Raw genomic sequence first — 21,541 nt, 5'->3', positions numbered from 1 at the left:
AAAGGAGGTGAGAAATGGATGAGAAATGACAGGTTGGTCTAATTTCTGTCTTCCAGTGGCCTATAGTGACAGTGACAACCACCTTCGCAGCTACGGCTCCATTTCTTACTAGTCCAATTTGATATAATTGTAAAATCTTATCTAGGACTGTAGAAGTACGTTTTTACCCCATGCTGTTGCCAGCCCCAAAGGGGGGGGGGTGGGGGAGGGAGGGGAGAGCAGTGCAAGAGAGAGAGCGAGAGAGAGAGAGAGAGAGAGAAATATGTATGCAACATTCATACACAGGCAGACATAATTCTTTATTATGCCTTCTTTGTATGTGTTTATGATGTTATTCTTAGTCAAGTATGTTTGAAGTCCAAACAAATTGCCCATCTTTGTTGTTAAAACAAAAAATCTTACCCTTGGAAAATTTTAATAGAACAAGATCATTGATGGGAAGGTGGGAGATCTCCCTTCCGCCATGAGAATTCATACCCTGAATGTGACCACCAACGCTATGGAATTATCCTTATAATGAAGAACATGTCTGAATGTGATTTAACCACAAAAAGATGACATTTTCTCATCAAGACTGCAGTTCGAAAAAAGTCAAAACAAGGAGTAAATATGGTGAACTGTCCCGACCAAATTGGAACATTTAGTAGCTTTGCACAAATGGTTATAAAACTAAAATTACTAAATATAGTAGATTGCAGACTTATGAAGTCTGTTTCTCTCCAGAGACAAACCATTCATTTATACAAGAAAATCGAAATTCTTACAAAATCTTAAAAATTATCCATGTTATTTTTGTAAGTTTGCATCAAAATATTTCATGGCTCGAGGGGGGGGGGGGCATGGCCTCCTTGCCCACCCCCCTTTGGGTACGGGCCTGCCCCCTTCCCATTTAAAAATGTTGAGCTGAATTCAATGTGGCGGACTTACCAATATGGTTCCACCTAAGCCTAACCTGTTTCTATTATGACTAATTGTACTCAGGCTAACTCCTTTACTTTTTATAGGTGTTAAGGGACTTTTGAAGGGGCCGTTTGGTAATATTTTGCGGGGGGCCAAGATTTGTAGATCCGGCACTGTCCAGCTTCCATCTACTACCAAACTGAAATATAACAAAATAAAGTTGCGTACTTCCATGAAAACAGGGACAAAACATATTTTACACAAAAATAATTGGGAGCTGGTACCACACTTTCTCTGTGATGGAGCTACTTCCGTGAATGTTGACCTAGGTAACATACTTCCCAAAGAATCTGTGGTGACATGGTGTGTGATTTAAGTGACCAACATTTTTTTTTTAACTTTAGAGAAACTAACAAGTTTACAACTATAGTTACTACATTTTTGTATTATTCCACATATAAAATTTACACTTTGGAAAAGGAAAGACAGAAGGAAAATTAGTTGCTGTATTTAAAGGTATTACCACAATGTCACTCTTGATACAACACAATTACCATGCAATTAAGTTTCTAATCCATATAACTCTCTGCTAGTAGCCTTTTGGATCTAACAGCAATACTTTTTAAATAAGGGATTGACAGCTGAACAGCAAACTCTCTTCCATTTGTCAAAATGTAACATACACGAGCATGAAATTATCCAGTAGGGGCATAAAATTACCTGCTCGCAGAAGAAAGCCTTCAGATGGGTGAGTGGCATCGTAGGCTTGAATATATCTGTATGCAGAATCTCCACTGCATCATATGAATGGATTAGTGTTAAGTGAAGTTCACAATGTGGGCTGAAATTAAAGTGCAGGAAAGAAATAAATATATTTCAACATACGAAATCAAGCAAATTGTAATTTTAAAACATACAGAGGGTCCCAAACAATGTACATGGTGTGATTGGAAAGTTTTAAGACAGGTGGCACCCAGCTCAATAAGAGAGGCTAGGTTTACCTGTGGGTGTGGAAGGGGAAGCTTGTTTTGTCCTTAAAACATCCTGAAAGGATCACCGCAATATCTTGGTTCAGTAGAGAGTGGAATCCTGGTGAGTGAAGACGTGTTGTCGGTTCTCAGCGGATTTTTGATGTCGCAAAATGGATGAAAAAACAGAACAACGCGCTTGTGTCAAATTTTGTTTTAAAACCAGGAAATCAGCTTCAGAGACCTATGACCTCTTAAAAACAGCTTTCCTGGATAAATGTCTGAGCCAGTCAAATGTTTTTAACTGGTTGAACAGATTCAAAGATTGCTGCGAATCAGTCGAAGATGACGCCCGGTCCGGCCAGCCTTCCACTTCAAAAACCAACGAAAACATTGTGAAAGTTCACGATTTAGTGCACTCTGACGGTACACTTACAATTAGGGAGATGGCTGATGAACTGAATTTAAGTTTCTATGTGGTTCAGTCAATTTTAACTGAAGATTTGAACATGCATCGAGTGTCGGCGAAATTCATTCCGAAATTGTTGTCAGACCAGCAGAAACAACACCGACTTGAAGTGTCCCGAGAACTGATTAATCGGGCCGAGACTGACCCAGATTTGTTAAATAGGGTAATTACAGGCGACCCTTAACACCCTTACAAAAGAACATTTCCATGACTGCTTCCAAAAGTGGAAACACCATTGGAGTCTGTGTGTTCAGTCAGAAGAGGACTACCTTGAAGGAGATCCATCACAATAGCCTGTAAGTACTGCCATTTTGAAATTACATGCCCAGTCTTAAAACTTTCCAATCACACCACGTATACACTCTTTATTCGTCAATATCTTTGGAATAAATTGAAATGAAAATTTAATTTTAGGGTGAGAGTGTAGTTCAATGTCATCTCAATAGATGGCACAGATCACATGAGCACAAAGGTGTAGTGTAATGTTCTCAAAAGATGGCACAGATCACATGAGCACAAAGGTGTAGTGTAATCTTCTCAGATGGCGCCAATGTCTATGAACAATAGGACAATGAAGCACCATGGTTGAAGCAAGGTTGTATTTTGAACAACAAAAGGCGGGGTTAAAGTGGAACTATAAGTTTGAAAAGGATGAAGTTATTCGGAAAAAGCCAGTCATACTGGATGCACTACGAGAAAATATTGAAATGTCGTGTACAGCTATCACACTGGACACATTACAGTATTCGTGAAGCAATTCGGTGACATCAACAGTGTTTAGATGCTGATTTTGGCCACTTCAAACACCTACATTAATTCCAAAATTCTAGGACAACTCTCAGGTAAATTAAATTTTCATGTAAATACAGTAGTTACGATTTCAGAGTAATATTTTTATGGTTGCTTATTGTTAAAGTGTGTACACATTTTTTTAGGCCACTCTGTCCTGTACTTTGAACTTTCCTACTTCTAATATGGATTTAAAAACTAATCATTAAGGGAAAGAAGTGAAAAAAAAAATTGTCAATAGCCACTGTCCCGCTAATGAAATTTCTAGATTTATGTGTGCATCATGGAATATTAGTTATTCAATTCATAATATTCAATATTGCCATCAAACTCAATTCAGATTGTATTAGTTCTACTCCAATGTTATATTTGAAAATAAAACTTAACAAAAAAATTCACATTTGACCACATACCGGGTGTTTCAATAAATCATATCATTTCGAAATCTAATAACGTTACCAATTCGAATGCAAATGAACTGAAAATTTAACAGTTTGTGTAGAAACACATCAAAAGTCAATGTGTAATTTGGTATGAAGACAATGTTGATACATGTCTTGGTTTTAGTGATGAGGGCACATTCCACATGAATGGCAAAGTCTACAAGCATGATGTTCGCATTTGGGGCGAAGAAAATCTCCATGCCACACTCGAGAAACTGAAGAGACACAAAAAGTAATTGTCTTCAATGCCATCTCCAAGAATCATCCTCATGGCTCCTTTTCTTTGCAGGAAATGAGACCGGTGATGATTATCTGCAAATGTTTCAGATCTGACTCATGAATACACTCATTGCAAACGAACATGAACACTTCATTTCGCAACAGGGTGGGTTGATGGATCGGGCATGCTAGTGAAGAAGATAATGTGCTTTGAAATGGCTGCCACGTTCGCCAGACCTTGCCCCTTGGGATTTTTTTGGGGGGGCTATGTGAAGGGCCTCGTCTATGTCCCCACTGGAGACTGTTCCCACAGACATGCTGCAGCATGTTAGGCAGCAGCTGGACTACCGACTTGACATGTGCCATGTCACAGGCATATTGAACTCTTGTGAACAATCATTTGTGACACCCACATACTTTTGAATTTCTTATTCAAATTTGTATACACAAATCTTATTGAGTTGGGCATTACACCTGTGTAGTTTCCTTTACCTTGACTATATAGTTACTGAGATATTTACATATGTAATGATATCAATTTTTTTTTAAACACACTGCATATCGCAAGGGTTTAAAATAAAAAATTCTTGCCATCATAAAGGTGCAACATTCAAACAATGCTGAAATAGCATGTCTACCTCACTAGTTATCCAGTTACTGTAGAGATAATTACTTTTTAAAAGGAATTATTTGATGAATTATAAAGTGATAGTGAAATAAATAGATACTTACTTGTGTTTACAAAACTTGGACCATGATGAACTTGATGTTCCTGGATGGTTATCCTCTACCCCATGGATGTGGATGACAAAACGTGCGAGTCCCACACTTGTTGACTTACTCAGAATCTCTAGAAGGCTATCACTCACACAGTCGTAGTCGAGACTGAGAACCTACATCAAAAAACATGTTACATGTAGCAATGGAAAAATATCTGGCTCTCAAGTACTCTAATGGTTTATGCTCTCACATGGGGCTCACCCAGCCTCAAATCAATGGGTAATCCTTGGGGGTAAAGGCGGAAGGAGCATTGTACTGATCACATCAGCAGATCGAGAATGCCTTCATGGCACAGTGTTATATGCACGGGGAACTTTAGCTGTAACTTTACTTTTGGTGCAAGTAGTCCCAAGATTGATTTGTAGTGGGAGCTCCAAATGTTCAAGGTTTCCAGCATGAGGACAATTGGGTCAGCTACTTGGAAGCAACAGTAGCAGACTCTCATCTCAAAAGATAGAAAACAATCGTAATGGGACTCAACATACTGACTATGCATCACCCAGTGAAAAGTCAGCTTGACAGGCCTTTCCTCATAAGGCTGTTTCCATAACTTTTATTTTTCAATATATTTCATGTATTGTCTTGGACCATTGTCTTAATGATGCTCTTCTCTGCTTAACTAATATATGGGACTTTCCAAAATTAGGTATGATGAAGTTATAACCGATACTATGTTATTCAAGATGTGCCACGGTAGCTTGGTCGTTAGGGCATCTGACTACAATGAGACCCAGGTTCGATCCTGGCAGGGGAGAACCAGGATATTTTCCACCTGTTCAAGCAGCTCCGGCATCCAGCCAGCATCCTATAAAGTGGGTACCTGGAGGAAACTCTGGGGGGTAAAGGCAGTCAGGGGTGTGGTGCTGATCACATCAGCCCCACATTCGGTCGTGATCAAGGAAGTGTGGGGCCCTAACTCCACACCCCCTATATGCCTTCATGGTGTGGTGCTAAGCACAGGGGAACACTTTACTCTTTTCTATGTTATTCAAAAAACTAATATTGCCGCTGCAACCTATCGAGAAACCGACCAATGTTTTTCTGTGCCTCCCCTTTGTAAATGGTGGATAATGGTAGTGGCATGGGCTGAGGTAGAGAACATAAACAGCGTCCTTTTAATTAACCCCAGAAAAAAAAAATCAGTGTGAAAAGTCAGGAGAGTGAGGGAGGCCAGGGTTGGATATTCTGATCATTTTCGATTTTGTGTCCTATCCACCACTGAGGCATAGTGTTGTTCAAGAAATTACGCACTTCCATGTGTAAAAGGACTCCATCCAACTGCATAATGTCCTCATTCAGCTAATGGATCAGCCGTTCAGTTAACATATCAAGGACTGCTGATTCAGTTACTGTTGGTACGGTGGAAAAAAAGGGGGTGCTATAAACCTTGTTCGCTGACAATGCACAAAACACCTGGCCTATCAGGGGAGTTCTGTTGATTTTCAACAATCGAACATGGATTTTCCATGTCCCAAATCTGAACATGTGTGTGTGTTTACCTTTCACCAAAGGTGAAATATAACCTCATCCACGAATATCAGTTTACCAACAAAGTAATGACACTATATCTGCTAGATGACCAGCACCCTTGGTGCTCATCTTTACACTCTCTCTGTAGCGAGTACATAACTGTTTATACAGCTGAATGTACAACAAGTATGTTACAAAAATAACAATACTGTTCTTGTATTTGTGTTTTCATTGTATATTATTTCTCTGCTTCTTTACACTATTTGAAACCATGAGAATGAATGATTATTATATGAATTGATGAAGGGACACCTACGTAGAGAAATGCCTATGTCCAGAATAAGACAAACTGAAAATATTAGATGGTGAAATAGGTAATGTTTGAGAAATTTAAGCAATGTTCTATAGCCAGTTTGGATGCATGGTCATATGGATACATGAACATGTACATATAAATAAATTTGCCATAAATTAAATGGTCCTTTTAAAAAAGGTATGATGAGCCCTTTCAGGTTATACGAGGGTCACTATTTATATTTTGAGCCTTGGCAACATTGATTGAAGTTAGGCGCGATTTCACGTTTGCACGGAATCGTCTGGCATTATTGACCATAACGTACTTCAAATGTTTTGTCAATAGCTTCATTTGTGTTGTTTATGTTGCCTTGGAGATTGCTCGACAACAATAAAATGGAATTAACTCGTGAACATTTTCGTGCGATGATTTTTTACGATTTTCGACGTGGATTATCAAGACAAGAGTGCATCGATCAACTTACTTCCACATTTGGCGATGAAGCCCCATCCTTTGCCACTGTGAAACGCTGGTATAACAAATTGAATTTAATCGTGGCCGCCATTCGCTCACCGACGAGATTCGCGAAGGTCGTCCAAAATCAGTTCTTGTTCAAGAAAACATTGATGCTGTGCAAAACCTAATACTGCAAGATCGTCATGTGACATACTGTGAGATTGAGGCAACCATAGGCATTAGTTCCACCACCATATATAAAATATTACATGATCATTTAGCTGTGAGAAAGGTATGTTCTCGTTGGATCCCACACAATTTGACAAAAACTCAAAAAGACGCTCGCGTCAATTGGTGCAAACAAATGCTCAATAAATACAATCGTGGTGCTTCAAAAGACGTATATAAGATTGTAACAGGTGACGAATCATGGATATATGCATATGAGCCGGAACGTAAACAGCAGTCGACTGTATGGGTGTTTCAAGATGAACCCAATCCAACAAAAGCACATCGAAACAAATGGTCGCCTGTTTTTTCGGGAAAACTGGTCATGTGGCAACTGTGCCTTTAGAGGAACGTAGAACGGTCAACTCTGAATGGTACACAACAATTTGTTTGCCAGAGGTCTTCGGTCAAATACGGAAAACAAACAAACGCCGTCGGATCATTCTTCATCAAGACAATGCCAGCTGTCACACATCTCGTCTAACAACAGACTTTATGAACAGTCAAAAAATCAAATTGATGGGTCATCCACCATACAGTCCTGATTTGGCACCCAATGACTTCTTCTTGTTCCCGAATATCAAGAATAAATTGCGTGGACAACGATTTTCGTCGGCGGAAGACACCGTTGATGCATTCAAACACCATATTATGGAGGTGTCTCAAGAAGATTGGAAAAACTTCTTTGACAAATGGTTTAAACGAATGCAAAAGTGTATTGACCATAAAGGAGAATACTTCGAAAAACAATAAAGCAGTTTTCAATGCCAAATTCCTGTTTCTTCATTGTTAGGCTCAAAATATAAATAGTGACCCTCGTATTATAACATATGCTGATTATCATCTGGTGAGAGTATCTTCAGAGTACAACCAGTATTAAGTGTATTATCTATCATTGCATGCATTAAACAAATGCAGAGCACACACATTCTGTCACGTGTGTGCTGCCAACCATGAATTGAAGTAGCAACTTTTTATAGCCATAAGGACAAAGAAATTAAGAAGATATATCCACATTAACCACAATCTGTTCATACTAGGGTGAGCATGTTATCCAAGCTGAAAGGATTAACTAAAAACATGCTGCTATTACAGTTTCCACATATCAGATGTTACACCAAATGTCTTCAAAGCATTTCTGAACATGCAATTTACCTGAAGCCTATAGAATGGCTTGAAGATGGCTGGATCTATATCCAGGAGGAGGTAGTTTTCAGGGTCATCCTTCACTGATGCCAGATTGAGCTGTTGTAGGGAATGGGCCTGGTAACGTCCCAACAGATCAAGGAACACTCCAGCGTGCATTGTGAGCTCCTCTGAACAGCCTAGCGAGAACACTTCTAAGCCACGGCTTTGTTGGATCATGTTTTCCAGGGGCTTTATCAGGTGTCTGGAAGAGAGAGGATAACACTCCAATAAAATGTGACATATATATTTGACAAACATATGATGCAGCATGGATAAGAGTACAAGAGACTGCCGAACTCTCAGAGCTAGGAGCTATTTCCTACATCTGAAAATACATGATGAGCTACCAACGGTGAGCAACATTTTTTCTGATAATTTCTCAGTTCATAAATGTCAATGAGATTATTCTTGTAAATAGACAAATGGACGAGGCAACTCCTTCGAGTCTCCCACCCCTGAGCATGCTATGCTCAAGTGTATACAATGGAATATCATTTTAATTTGACAATAATCATAGACACATACATACAATATCAATCTTGGTACTTTCAGCCCAGTATCATCTACATCAATTTCATATATCACTGTGTATTGGTAAGATAGACTAAACTTAATTTTTACATGGAGATGATGACTGTGTTCAATTAAGTTTAATTATTGCATATTACTAGGTCTTTAACTTCAAGATACATATTTTAGGCATCATTACCACAGACAAATTATGGTTATATGTGTACTACTGGGCTTTGAGCGTACACTGCTCATATTGCATGTTTAAGTGACCGGGGCATCTATGGAAATGATTCCGATCTTGAAAAGATCATAAAGAACTCTTTCACATACCTATGTCGGGGGATTTTTTTTTAAATCTGCTGTAATCAATATTTCAGCAAAAGTTTTCTCCAAACAGGTAGTTAATATTATTCAAAAATAATATGCTATATATAAGTGGCCGCGGTGGCTCAGTCGGTAACGCATCTGACTACCATGCTCAAGGTCCCGGGTTCGATCCCCGGCCGGTTCAAATCCGGGAACTTTTCTAACGGTGGAAGCGGCTTCGGCGCCCACCCAGCGTCGAATAACATGGGTACCTGGGGGAAACCCTGGGGGGTAAAGGCGGTCAGGGGTGTGATGCTGATCACATCACCCCCACTCACGACCGGATCAAGAAAGTGTGGGGCGTTACCCCCCCACCCCCTATACGCCTTCATGGCGTGGTGCTATGCACAGGGGAACACTTTGCTATATATACACTGTTACTCAATGACTGTATAAAATTTGAAGATGCTATGACAATGGGATCAGCAGTTACATCAGATTCAATAAAACAAAAATTTGAACAATGTCATTTTCCTATCTTCTTTGTTTACATGCATCGTGCGTTGATTGTTTCTGCTGACTAAGCTGTTGGGCAATTCCATAAAAAGTGAAACCAAAATGTCAACATCTTAGGCATATTTCAGTCAGTCATGTTATGTTGAAGGCATGTTTTTCAGAGTTACATCTACAGTAAAACCTCGTTATTCAGGACTAATGGGGGGATAAGTTGACTAGTTTAACGAAAGTCTGGATTAACTTAAATAACCTAAAAGGACGACAGAAAGTGCATTAAAACTCCATTTATAGCAACAAAGCACGTTCATTATGGTGTATTTAAAGGGCACAGGCCTAAATACACTAAACAGTACAGTACAAAGTCTGCGGGAAACAGAATTTCATCAGTGGTTGACTGAGTTTTCTTTGGGAAGTTCTCTTGTTGACTTCTAGACACATTTAAAACCTTGTATTCTGCTTTTTTTGCCTTTTGCCAGTTTGGATTAAGCGAAGTCCAGCTTATCGGTGTCCGGATTAACGAGGATTTTACTGTATAATAGAAATTAATATCAGATGTGCAAGAAATAATTATGGCTTAAAACTCCAAACTATAACTGAAACATACATGCCAATACTAACTTTGTAAAGTAAAATTGAAGCTTTCATATAAATATTTTAAATAATACTAAAAGTCAAAGTTTCAAAATGTTATGTCTGTAAGTACGGAATTGTCCTGTAATGGCATACATATTTTCTGCCACAATTTGCATGCATTATTCCATAATAACATGAGAACTTCCAACTGCAGTTTCAGATTTTTATTGTTTACCCTATTAACCTAGCTCTTCATTGATTGTTGACCAATATAAAACATTCATGAGCACTTCTCTTATAGCCCCTCGTCGAAAAATAAGGTATTTGGTTTGGGGTAACACTAGAGTTGCAAAAAAGCTGGCTTTTTTGAATGGCCATTTTTTCCTGACAAAAAGCCAGCTTATTTTGGGGGGAAAAACTGACAATTTGGCAAATTTTGCAAACCTACTTCACTCCAGTCACCATTTTGAGTTTAGAGGTATGTTGTCATGTTTTGTTAACTATCTAAATAAATTTACATGGTGTAGCATCCAAGAGAGATATTGGCCACTGCTTTTTGTTATTAATTTACTTTTTCCTTACATGTGAATGTGTACCCAATGGCAAAGTGGTAATGCTGTTCTACTGCAATCAAGGGGTTGGAGATTAGATCCCAGTGGAGATATATAGTTGAAATTCCATTCTAAAATTTTACATCCAGTCCTGACTAGCATACCTGACCATAAAATGGACTTAAACTTTTACATGTTTGTGCCTCTCATGTCAAATTTATATGTTGATGTGCATGGACGTCCGCAGGTTTTTCTCCAGGGAGGGGCAAGCAAGATAATTTTTTCCACGGGGGGGGGGGGGGGGGCAAAGGACACATACTTTCCTCCAAAATAGTGATGCCCTCTCAAAAAACACTATTTCAGTTTGAAATTACCATCACAGACCCATAAACTATGTCACAGTAATCAAAGTGTGACCACAATAAAATCTCAGCGAGTTTCAGTTTAACTTTTTTTGGTTAGATAATTTCGAGACCTATATGAATTCCTGATAATGTAGAATGCTTTTCTACAGTCCTTTGATGTGTTCTGTCCAAGTAAGAGAGCTATCAATCATCCAACCCATGTTTTCAGATGTTGTTTTATGGGGTATGCATGCCCCATGTATTTTCGTTATACTTGTTGTTCGTAATTTATTGTCTACTCCCCAGTAACATGTATGTGGATATGTTGGAATTTAATATCAGTCCATTAGAAGTGAACAATTCAGAACTTAAGTATTATACAGACTACCTCATTTGCCTACGTTCAATTATATTCACCTCGCAAACATGAGGTTAGGTTAGGTTGGCAGAATACATGTGGCGATTGGTGGTGGCTGCGTCCGATGTCGACGCTTTCAACAAGCTTCTGATATAGCTGACAGAAAACAGACAGTCTGAAATCAGGTAGTCCGTATAATACTAAAGTACCGGAAATTCTTTCCAATTCATTGTTGAGGACCATAACATCACATCTAACTGTTATTGGCATAGTAGGTAAGTATATCTGTGTGTCATCAGCATAGAAATGATATGTACAGTAGTGGCATTAATTCTGGACACTTTTAGTAAAATGTCATTTTTTTTAAAATCTCGAATGTAAAGATTATATTCTGCATAGAAATATTAAACAAGTTTAAATGACATCGTTCAGTAACTTCAATAATTGCATCTGAGTGCAGCATTGTAGTCTCATTATTATTGTTATTGTTATTTTCAATCAAAAAAACGCTTGTGTGCGATTGTTGTATAGGAGGTCAACTGCAAGCATCATTCAGTAACTTCAAGAATTGCATCGTACTGCAGCCTTGTTGTCTGATTATTGGTATTTTCTGTACTGTACTGTTGGCAAAGTGTGAGCTTCATTGTTTACAGCAGCTGGTAATTGACTTTTGTGAAGTGAACATCTTTTAGGTGCTGTACGTACGTACAGTACGTAGAGCGAGTTGAAAAGTGATACTGAAATTGCAAATAATGGCTCCTAACACAATAATAACACTCCTTTTAAATGATTTTTCAATTTTATTCTTGAAAATGATATTTCAGAAAAGGTTTTTGAATTTCTCATTATTTACAAATATTTATATACAAATTATCCATGTGTTATATTCGGCGAAATGTCATGGACAACAGAAGGTGTCCTGCTGAAAGATGCACCGCTGAACATCACCCCCAAACAAATCACGAATAGCGGGTAGCAGTTTTACCTCTAAGACCTGTTCTTGGTATTTTTGGCGTTAATGTTGCCCTCTAACACTGCTAGATGCCCACATGCAATGCTTCCCCACACCATGACTTTGACTGATTGCTTCATAGTAGCGGTGGTGCACTCGGGTAGAATGTCTTCACCTGTTCGGCGACGCACAAATCTGATGCCATCACTTCCAAAGATGCTGATCTTGCTTTCATCGCTCCTAATGACTTTACCCCAATGTTCATGTGTCCACTCCCTGTGTGCTAATTCCCAATCCACACGCTTATTTCTCTGCTTTTGGTTGAGGTAAGGCTTCTTTCTTGGACCCTCGCTCGTAAACCATTTTCGCAAAGATTTTGTCTGGCTGTTCGGTCAGAAACTTCTACCCTGTAAGTTCTCAGAACATCTTTTGCCGTACGCCGGCGATCTTGTAGAGAAAGGCGGCAGATTCTACGACAGTCTTGAGAGGTTAGTTTTGGTCTCCTGCCACTTCTTGGAGCAGTTTTTGTGCTCCCAGTTGCTTCATACCGCTTGCAAAATTTTCTAATGCCTGACTTTGTAGCACCACCAACCTGTTCGCTATTTCTTCATAAGAATAGCCTTCATCACGAAGTGTTACTGCCTTACTCCTTTTACTTGGTGACCAATCAGCATGTTTTATTGTGTTAAGAACCATTTTTTGCAATTTCAGTATCACTTTTCAACTCGCTCTACGTACTGTACGTACGTACAGCACCTAAAAGATGTTCACTTCACAAAAGTCAGTTACCAACTGCTGTAAACAATGAAGCTCACACTTTGCCAACAGTACAGTACAGAAAATACCAATAATCAGACAACAAGGCTGCAGTACGATGCAATTCTTGAAGTTACTGAATGATGCTTGCAGTTGACCTCCTATACAACAATCGCACACAAGCGTTCTTTTGATTGAAAATAACAATAAAAATGAGACTACAATGCTGCACTCAGATGCAATTATTGAAGTTACTGAACGATGTCATTTAAACTTGTTTAATATTTCTATGCAGAATATAGTCTTTACATTCGAGATTTTTTTAAAAAATAGCATTTTACTAAAAGTGTCCAGAATTAATGCCACTACTGTACATGATTGTATTGCTTTCAATAAGTCTGATGTCTATCTGCTGCACAGATTTTGAATACATTTTTACTTTCTGGTGTCTGTCTGTAAGATACGAGTTGAACCATTGTTGCTAATGGGCTGAAGTTATAATATTCCTCTTCTTTGCTAGTGGGACTCCGTGAGGAAGTCCTTACCTATGGAGGGAAATTCTCCAGTGCAGATAGAGAAATTGATGACTTGTGCTAGTGTAGCTGATTTAATCAGCTCCAGCTGCATTTGAGTGTATACTATGTATTGCCTTATATACAGTAAAAATTGCATATCCCAGAACCTCTATAAGAAGGAAACCTGTAAATACGGAAAAAAAAGTCCCCAGAACGGACCGATTTTATACCTGAAAATGACCTGCTTAACGCGGAAACTGAACACCATTTAAAGACCAACGAGATGTTTTTATTCTCAGTAAGATGGAAATTTCTTCCTTTATTTTTTTCACTCGCAGGACAACAATGCAATACTGCCTCTGTTGTCACTCGCTTATCGGTAACATTGTCGATATGAAAGAATGCGCTCACGCGGTTTGTTGTTTCGGTATTGTAGCACGAACTTGAACGCCTGATTCTTGTACATTTTTTTTTTTTTATTTCACGTCAGTTGTGCTTGAACTGTGATAGTGTTTGGTTTTCTTTGAATCTGATTCTTTACAGACATGTCGTCAAAACGTACATGCAGAACTCTGACGTTGAAGACAGCAAAATTCAAGGTTAGTAACACTCAAATTTACGACATTTTCAAAAACTCTGAAAAAATAAAATTAGAATGGTTTAAAGGAACATCAGGTGAAGTGAAGCGTTTGGGCAAAGTTTCAGGCAATGAACAGATTAATAATGCTGTGTACGTATGGTTCGTTAGTTCCCACACGAAAGGCATGCCAATCTCAGGGTGAATTATTCAAACAAGCATTGGAAGTGGCTACAGCATTAGTACTCAACATTATAAGTAATGCAAAATATAAATCTGTCTTTCCATTATTTCCTGCAGCACTCTATACTGTATTTAAAGTCAACCCCGTATAAGAAGGAAAACTGTTAAGATGGAAAAATTTGCTTGGAACCATCATGTTCCAACCTTCGTAACTGAAAAATAAGTAAATAGCCCACAAACCACTGACGGATAGCCCCAAAAACCATTGACGGATAACCCCAAAAACCATTTACGAATAGCCCCATGAACCATTTCCGGCAAGGTTAGGTTAGGCAAGCATAGTTAAAATTTTGTTTGTAAAACAATGTGATACAGTTTTAAAAAAAATCACCTTCACTTCTTGTAAAACAACGGCATGGTTGGGAACACTGACAGCAGGTTAAGTCATCAAACATGCGTAACATCACTTCACGTAGAGGAAGCATAGAAAAGCAACGGCTATTGTGCGTCGGAGAGATATTTTTCGTGAAAAACACATGAATTCCTGGTGCAACAGATTCAACGATGAAAGAAATTACCTCCATGAACTTTCAAAATGCTACAGAAACTCATTTCGGTAAGTATTTTCTTCTGTAAAAATGAAGAAATCAGTTATTCTGAGATGCAATTGTTACCATTATCAATAATAATAATTCATTGTTATTATTACTTAGATCCTAGCACAGTTCATCAGAATTTAGTATAATTTCACAGATTAAACAGCTTTTTCTTATCGGGAGGTTGGCAACACAGGGCAGGATCCATCAGGCCTTCCCTCCAAGGCCATGGCGAGAACCCTGATTGTGTCGCTGCATGTGAAAAGCACCCTGTCGGTATCGGCGCTGTCCGGGAAAACTACCCCTGCAAAAGAAAGGTGTGTATGCAAGCACGCTTCCACTTGAACAAAAAACAGTCACTGCCAGATGGTACACGACAAAAATGTTTGTAAAAAGTGTTCAATGCGTTGAGGAGGAACCGTCCAAAGACAAGCCTGTGCGGAATGATGCTGTATCATGACAATGCCTCTGATCACACCGCAAGGGAGACAACAGATTTTCCGAACGAATCACGAGTCAAAACATTACACCATCCTGCTTACAGCCCAGATCTGGCCCCATGTGATTTTTTTTCTTTTTCCTAAAGTGAAAGAAAACATTCGTAGTCGTCGAATTTGACTCACCTGAAGTTGCGGTGGCTGCATATAAACAGTGTCTCTCTAGCATGCCGCATGGTGTTCAGCATTCAAAAAGTGGTTTGAACGGATGACACGTATAGTGTGTGGTGGAGAGTACTTTGAGAAGATGTAATGGAAAGAATATATATTTTTTTAATTTTAAGGCTTCCATTCTCAAAACTTTCAGAGTGACCCTCGTAGTTTTATGACAGGGTTACAGACAGTAATTTTATGTTTTTGTTAGGTTGGGAGTATTAGGTATAATGCAAGAATTTCCATGTTTTCTTTTAATGAGGGTGATTTGTGTGCCCATACAATGACATTTTTATTAAGAACCTGTTCAAGTGCTCCAGGATATGGCAAACAATGGTCACAGGGTTACTGACGGGTTGATGAAAATCCTTTTCAGCACTGTAAGTATGAAGCGATAAATTATTATTTTTAGGGTATGCATGTTTATTTCTTGTCCACTTTCTTTCTTTTTTTATTTTTGCTACTTGTGATTGGTTTCATATGGTTAGGAGTTTTAGATTTAATGGTGTTAGTAATTTTGTGTTATGTTTCATACTGTTAGAATTTCCACATCTCTTGAATCCATGTAGGTACATAATGATATTTTGTTTAAAAAAAGAAACAGTTACACTGCTGGGTAGTATTATCGAATGAGGGAAACGCCTACGAATCATATATTTCGAACTTCTGTACATTGCTAACATGTTATTTTCGAATGGGGAACATTTCCTAAAGTGAAATAATGCATATCAATGTCTATTTCTTAGATTTACAAGTACTTACTGTTAATTATTGTTTTGAATCTGTAACACATTATGGCCGTGATAGCGTACTGGTTTAGGGGGGCGTTCTGAGAGTGTTTTGTCGATTTATGCAGTGTTGCAACCTCGTTCACCAGAAAATATCTACTTTCATGCCCGGATGTGAAATTATGCTAATACGTCGCAAACCATTGACGTTAGCCTCACAAACCATTGACGTTAGCCTCACAAACCATTGACGTTAGCCCCAAAAACCATTTTCCGTAAGGTTAGGTTAAGTTAGGCAAGCATAGTTAGAAAAAAAAAATTAAAAATACTAGACACGTCATGTTCTAGTGAAAACACGGCGAGGCTGAAACACTGGCTACTGTAACACGGAACATTGCACTCTCGTGCAGAAAGCAAATGGCGGGAGCAGAAACAGTGTGTTGGACAGAGATTTTCGCAGAAAACAACACGCATTCACATTAAAATGGATCAAATCTACATTCAGGAACTTCCACAACGCTAAAGAAAATGATTTCCGTAAGTACTTTGTCCTGTAAATTTGAAGGAATCCGCTTATTAATATTTCGGTAACCACCAAACGTCTCTAATTCCCTTATTTTCGTATTTTTCACATTGATACTTACATATTCTGCATTCGTAAGGATTCTTCTATTTCGCGTTTCGTTTTTTGCACGCAAATAATCTCAATTTTCGAAATATCGAGTATTTTTATTTTGTTCGCTTTCGCTTGCGTTGCACGCGATATGGCGGAGAAATCTTGACTAGCGTAGTCCATGATCAGTGGTTATACAGTGTTGCAACCTTCTTCATAGAAAAATACCTACTTTCGTGTTACTGATTTTGTATTTTATTCCAGGTTCGAAAACTCCACGAACCATGCACAGATAGACCCATGAACCATTCATAAATATTAGCCCCACGAACCATGCACGGCAAGGTTAGGTTAGGTTCTGTTAGGTTAGGAAACATAGTTAAATTTGTTTTTCAGAATTTTTTTTTTTTTTCGGGTTCGAAAACCCCCACGAACCATTCATAGATAGCCCCACAAACCATTCACGGATAGCCCCACGAACCATTCACGGATAGCCCCACGAACCATTCATATATAGCCCCACGTACCATTGACGGATAGCCCCACAAACCATTCATAAATAGCCCCACGAACCATTCATAAATAGCCCCACGAACCATTCATAAATAGCCCGACGAACCATTCATGGATAGCCCCACAAACCATTCATAAATAGCCCGACGAACCATTCATGGATAGCCCCACAAACCATTCATAAATAGCCCCACGAACCATTCATAAATAGCCTTAGAGATACTGGGCGAAAGGGGGGGGGGGGTTATTAACTCCCATCAACCTCACATTGAGCACGCCACTGATCCTGTACACGTCATGTTGTCGCAAGTTCGTAATCAGAAATGATGAACAGTAACTCACGTTTATTTACGTTCTAGAACTGTTACACAGTTACAAAACCGCGCATTTGGAAACACTGACCGGTTGTTACGTCATGAAACTTTCGCAAATATTTGGTTTACGTAGTAGACGGACATCAAGGGAACAGCTTTCGTGCATCGGAGTGACATTAATGTCGAAAATTGCATGATTTATCGGCAAAAAAATTTCAACGAGGTGAAAGCAAACTTCCAAGACCTTCCTAAAGTATAAATAAACCCATTTCGGTAAGTACTTTCTCCTGTAAAATTGAAGAAATACGTTTTGGGGATACGAAAATTTTACCATCCGTTTCCCTCATACGATAATGTTACCCACTGCTGCAGCATAGGAGGAACTGGACGAACATTGGTCACACTTTGGGAATAATTTTCTCGGTTATTTGTGGTTTTCGCATTTAGAAATAAATTTTAAGTCATGTAAAATATTTAATTTTATCAATTAAATTTAAAAAGTCGAAATTTCTGAAGGTGTACAGTCGGTCGCCAAGTCCTATCCATGATATTCATATTTTAGAGATATTCAACGATAATGAAATGTATTATTACCCCGCTTTCCCCTATGTTAATTAGGAAATAAAGGCATTTGGTCAGAACCACGTTCACAAATCCCGAGGAAAAGTGAAATCTACGAACTTCTACCAACCCTACAGCTAATTATAGCTTACCTTAACATGATGGAAAATTAGATATTAGCGCTTCAACACGCTCAACCATAAAGTTAAGTATTATTTTGCAAATAACACATACTAAACACTCACATTATAAACATGCATGGAACAACGGATTAAGAAGCAAGAAAAACATTAAAATTCTTCTCACCTTTCTAGGAACCTTTGCTTCTCTTCGCTCTCTCTTCCTGGACACTCGAAACGGGAGTGGGAAGTCTTTAAGATAAAACGACGTAGATGTATATTTTCGCTGAGTTTCTGTAGGACTCTGGCTGCTTCTTGCATACATAGTGGATCCATAGTATCCAAACTGACAGTAGCATTGCGTAATTTCTTGGCAAAACAGCTGGCAAGAAATCTAGTTCGTAGTATGCTATTTTGATCTCTCATCTTCACTTTAAAATGTATGCTTTGCCAGAAGCTGGAATGAAAAAGTGCATACCTCCAATGCTTGCATGTTGATGAAGCTCTTATTTTGTCTTGATGAGGTAAATATGAAAAAACTTCCAACAGTATAACACTTGGTAAAGAACTCCAACAACTTTCTGCCGTGGCCATGATTACACTACTTTCCCAACTGCACAAGCATATCCTTACGTCATTGCAGCAGAAGATAAACAAAAGTCAAATGATCTTCCGCACAGAGTTCTATTATTTACTATTAATAAATTGGTAAAAAAATTACTTTTATTTTGTGTATGTTAAGATTTTTATTATTATAAAGAATAATAACTATGGGTTTTATATCTTTATTAGTGAAATTCGTCGTATCATGGCGTGTTAAAGAGTTGCTCGCTTGAAGGTCCTGTCATTTGTGGAAAGAATAGAATGTAACAGCTGTAAAGATTTCAAGGTTATCTTAAAAATGAAATAATAATCGAAATATTCGAATTTGTACGGACGAATATGGCTTAAGCCAATAAATTCAAACAAATATTGAACTAATTAATAATCGATCAGGGTTGTAAAAGGTCCAGGAATCCATAAATTCTAATGGGTTCTATAGGGTTCCGACCGGAACATTTTTTTCTCGCACAATTTAAATTCGGTACAAGTTGCTTTTTTGTTTATAATTGAAAAAAGGTTCCTGGACCGTATTTAAATTGATCTGGAAAAAAGGTTCCTGGACCGTATTTGAATTTATCCGGAAAAAAGTTCCTGGACCAAATTTAAATTCAGCCGGAAAAAAAATGTTCCTGGACCGAATTTAAATTCATCCTGAAAAAAGGTTCCTGGACCGAATTGAAATATTTTACAGATAAATAGGTTCTATACGGTCCAGAACCCATTTAAGGTTGCTAACCGCAATTGAATTTATTTAAAATTCCTGGACCTTTAACAACGCTGTAATCGATTTCCATACTTGTTTGATTGCTATGAATTGTAGGTTGTCAAATTATACACAACACATATTTATAATCTGTGTCATTCTGCCTTGTAACGGACGTTTATCTTTTCATGTGTGTAGTGGTGTGTGTAGGTATGTATTTTGATCAAGCACAGGGATGTATATTTTTGGGTGGATGCGAGGCCCTACCATAATCTGTGGCCCTACTTTCTCTAAATTAAAAGAGCAGAAACGTGTGTTGGAAAACTGTTTGGGGAAAATAGTACGGATATCAAAACCTGCAATGTACCTCTCACTATGTACTATATCAGTTGTCATTACGGTGGCCATAAAATACAACTTTTGCCAGAAAGTTGCCAAATACATATTCAAAGAGCAGAAAATTTAATTATCGTTTTATTTTTAGCAGAATGTGCGTAAATAATAGTGAAATTTGCGAGAAACGTTCAAATTCAGGTACAATACTAAATTTACATTATCTCACGACCTAGTATGCATCAAATATATGGTTAGCATATCTTTTATACAACCTGTAAGTAATTTTGTTGAATGATTAACGTTTTGTGATGATGCTATTGAGTTTTATGCAAAATAAGGTCTCTACGTATAGGACATAACATAAATTTGCATTTCTGTTACATGACAGCAAGAGCCAATCAGCAAAGAATTTCACTTTTAGCGCCTCAAAATCTGCAAAACTTTTGTTGTGTGACCGTAATTTGGCAAAATTTCTGGAGCGGTCGGGTCCGGTGCGCACATTCGTGGCTACGCCAATGGCATGGACGTCCGGAAAGGGGGCAAGAGGGGCCACGGTCCCCCCTGGAAAATGAATGTCCACATAAAAAGTATATATTTCACACGTAATTTCATTTCAGTCACAGTAATTTATGTTAATTATTATAAGGGTGTTGATGGAACATGATAATTTCAAACTGAAGCAGTTTTTTTCAGGAGGCATCATTATTATGGGGGAAAATATGCCTCCCTTGTCCCCCCTGGAAAAAATGCCTTGTTTGCTCCTCCCTGGAAAAAATCCTGCGGACGTCAATGGCCAATGGTCAAGCATATGTCACGGATGTTACTCTGTGACAGTGATTTCCACACATCCCAATACTCCCCTACAAATGTCCTCAACATTGTTCACAAAGATTAATTTGTGGTCATTTTGGCTCTGATTTACTCTCCCCCATCGATGAAAAATTAGACAACCCCTGCTCGGTGACAAGCCTTTGTAGTGCAAGACTTGTGATGTAGGCGGGACTGGGGACAGTCACAGTTAATGCACCTTAAATATGATATACTTTAATCAAAATGCATATTTGGGCTGAAACATTTATTTATCTAGTTTCTCATCTTTGTGGAGAGGGGCACCGGCTCGATGGTCGAGTACTTAAAGCGGCCGCTTTTGATCTCGCCGCCGAAGTTTCCGGGTTAGAGTCCTTGCCTGAGATGAGTGTTGTTTGTAATTGTACATTTTTCAATTTTATCTAATCATCACTCATCCTCATCGTCGCGATTAACCAAAACTGACAGGAAAGCGACGGTAAGTAAAGCATAGAAATTGGTAAGAGAGGGATAGACTAATTGACCGAGGTGGTGTCCGCCCAGGGTGTCCCCTTCCCAAACAAAAGGTGGCACATATATTCCGTGAGCTAGCTTCTTTAATACTTTAATACGAGTATTAACCTTCATCGCGTTCTATTTACAATGTGCT

At 38.4% G+C, this 21,541-nt stretch overlaps 1 protein-coding gene across 1 annotated transcript in view; it reads right to left on the bottom strand.

The window, feature by feature from the left end:
• The window catches only part of LOC146002681 (F-box only protein 33-like), a 53,516-nt gene extending 34,467 nt beyond the window's left edge, over positions 1-19,049 (bottom strand). Inside the window, exons 1-4 of the mRNA XM_083140645.1 lie at positions 18,631-19,049; positions 8,173-8,407; positions 4,521-4,681; positions 1,621-1,741 (exon numbers count right to left, since the gene is read on the bottom strand). Of these exons, the coding sequence (XP_082996771.1) occupies positions 1,621-1,741; positions 4,521-4,681; positions 8,173-8,407; positions 18,631-19,037 (924 nt within the window). The 5' untranslated portion in view covers positions 19,038-19,049. The remainder of the gene's footprint in view (positions 1-1,620; positions 1,742-4,520; positions 4,682-8,172; positions 8,408-18,630) is intronic.
• Between the last annotated feature and the right edge of the window lie 2,492 nt (positions 19,050-21,541).

This window comes from Lepisma saccharinum, chromosome 1, assembly GCF_977018435.1.
Source record: "Lepisma saccharinum chromosome 1, izLepSacc3.1, whole genome shotgun sequence".
Taxonomy (NCBI): Eukaryota; Metazoa; Arthropoda; class Insecta; order Zygentoma; family Lepismatidae; genus Lepisma; species Lepisma saccharinum.
The sequence above is the reverse complement of the archived record's forward strand: the minus strand, read 5'-3'. Positions and strand labels throughout refer to the sequence as shown.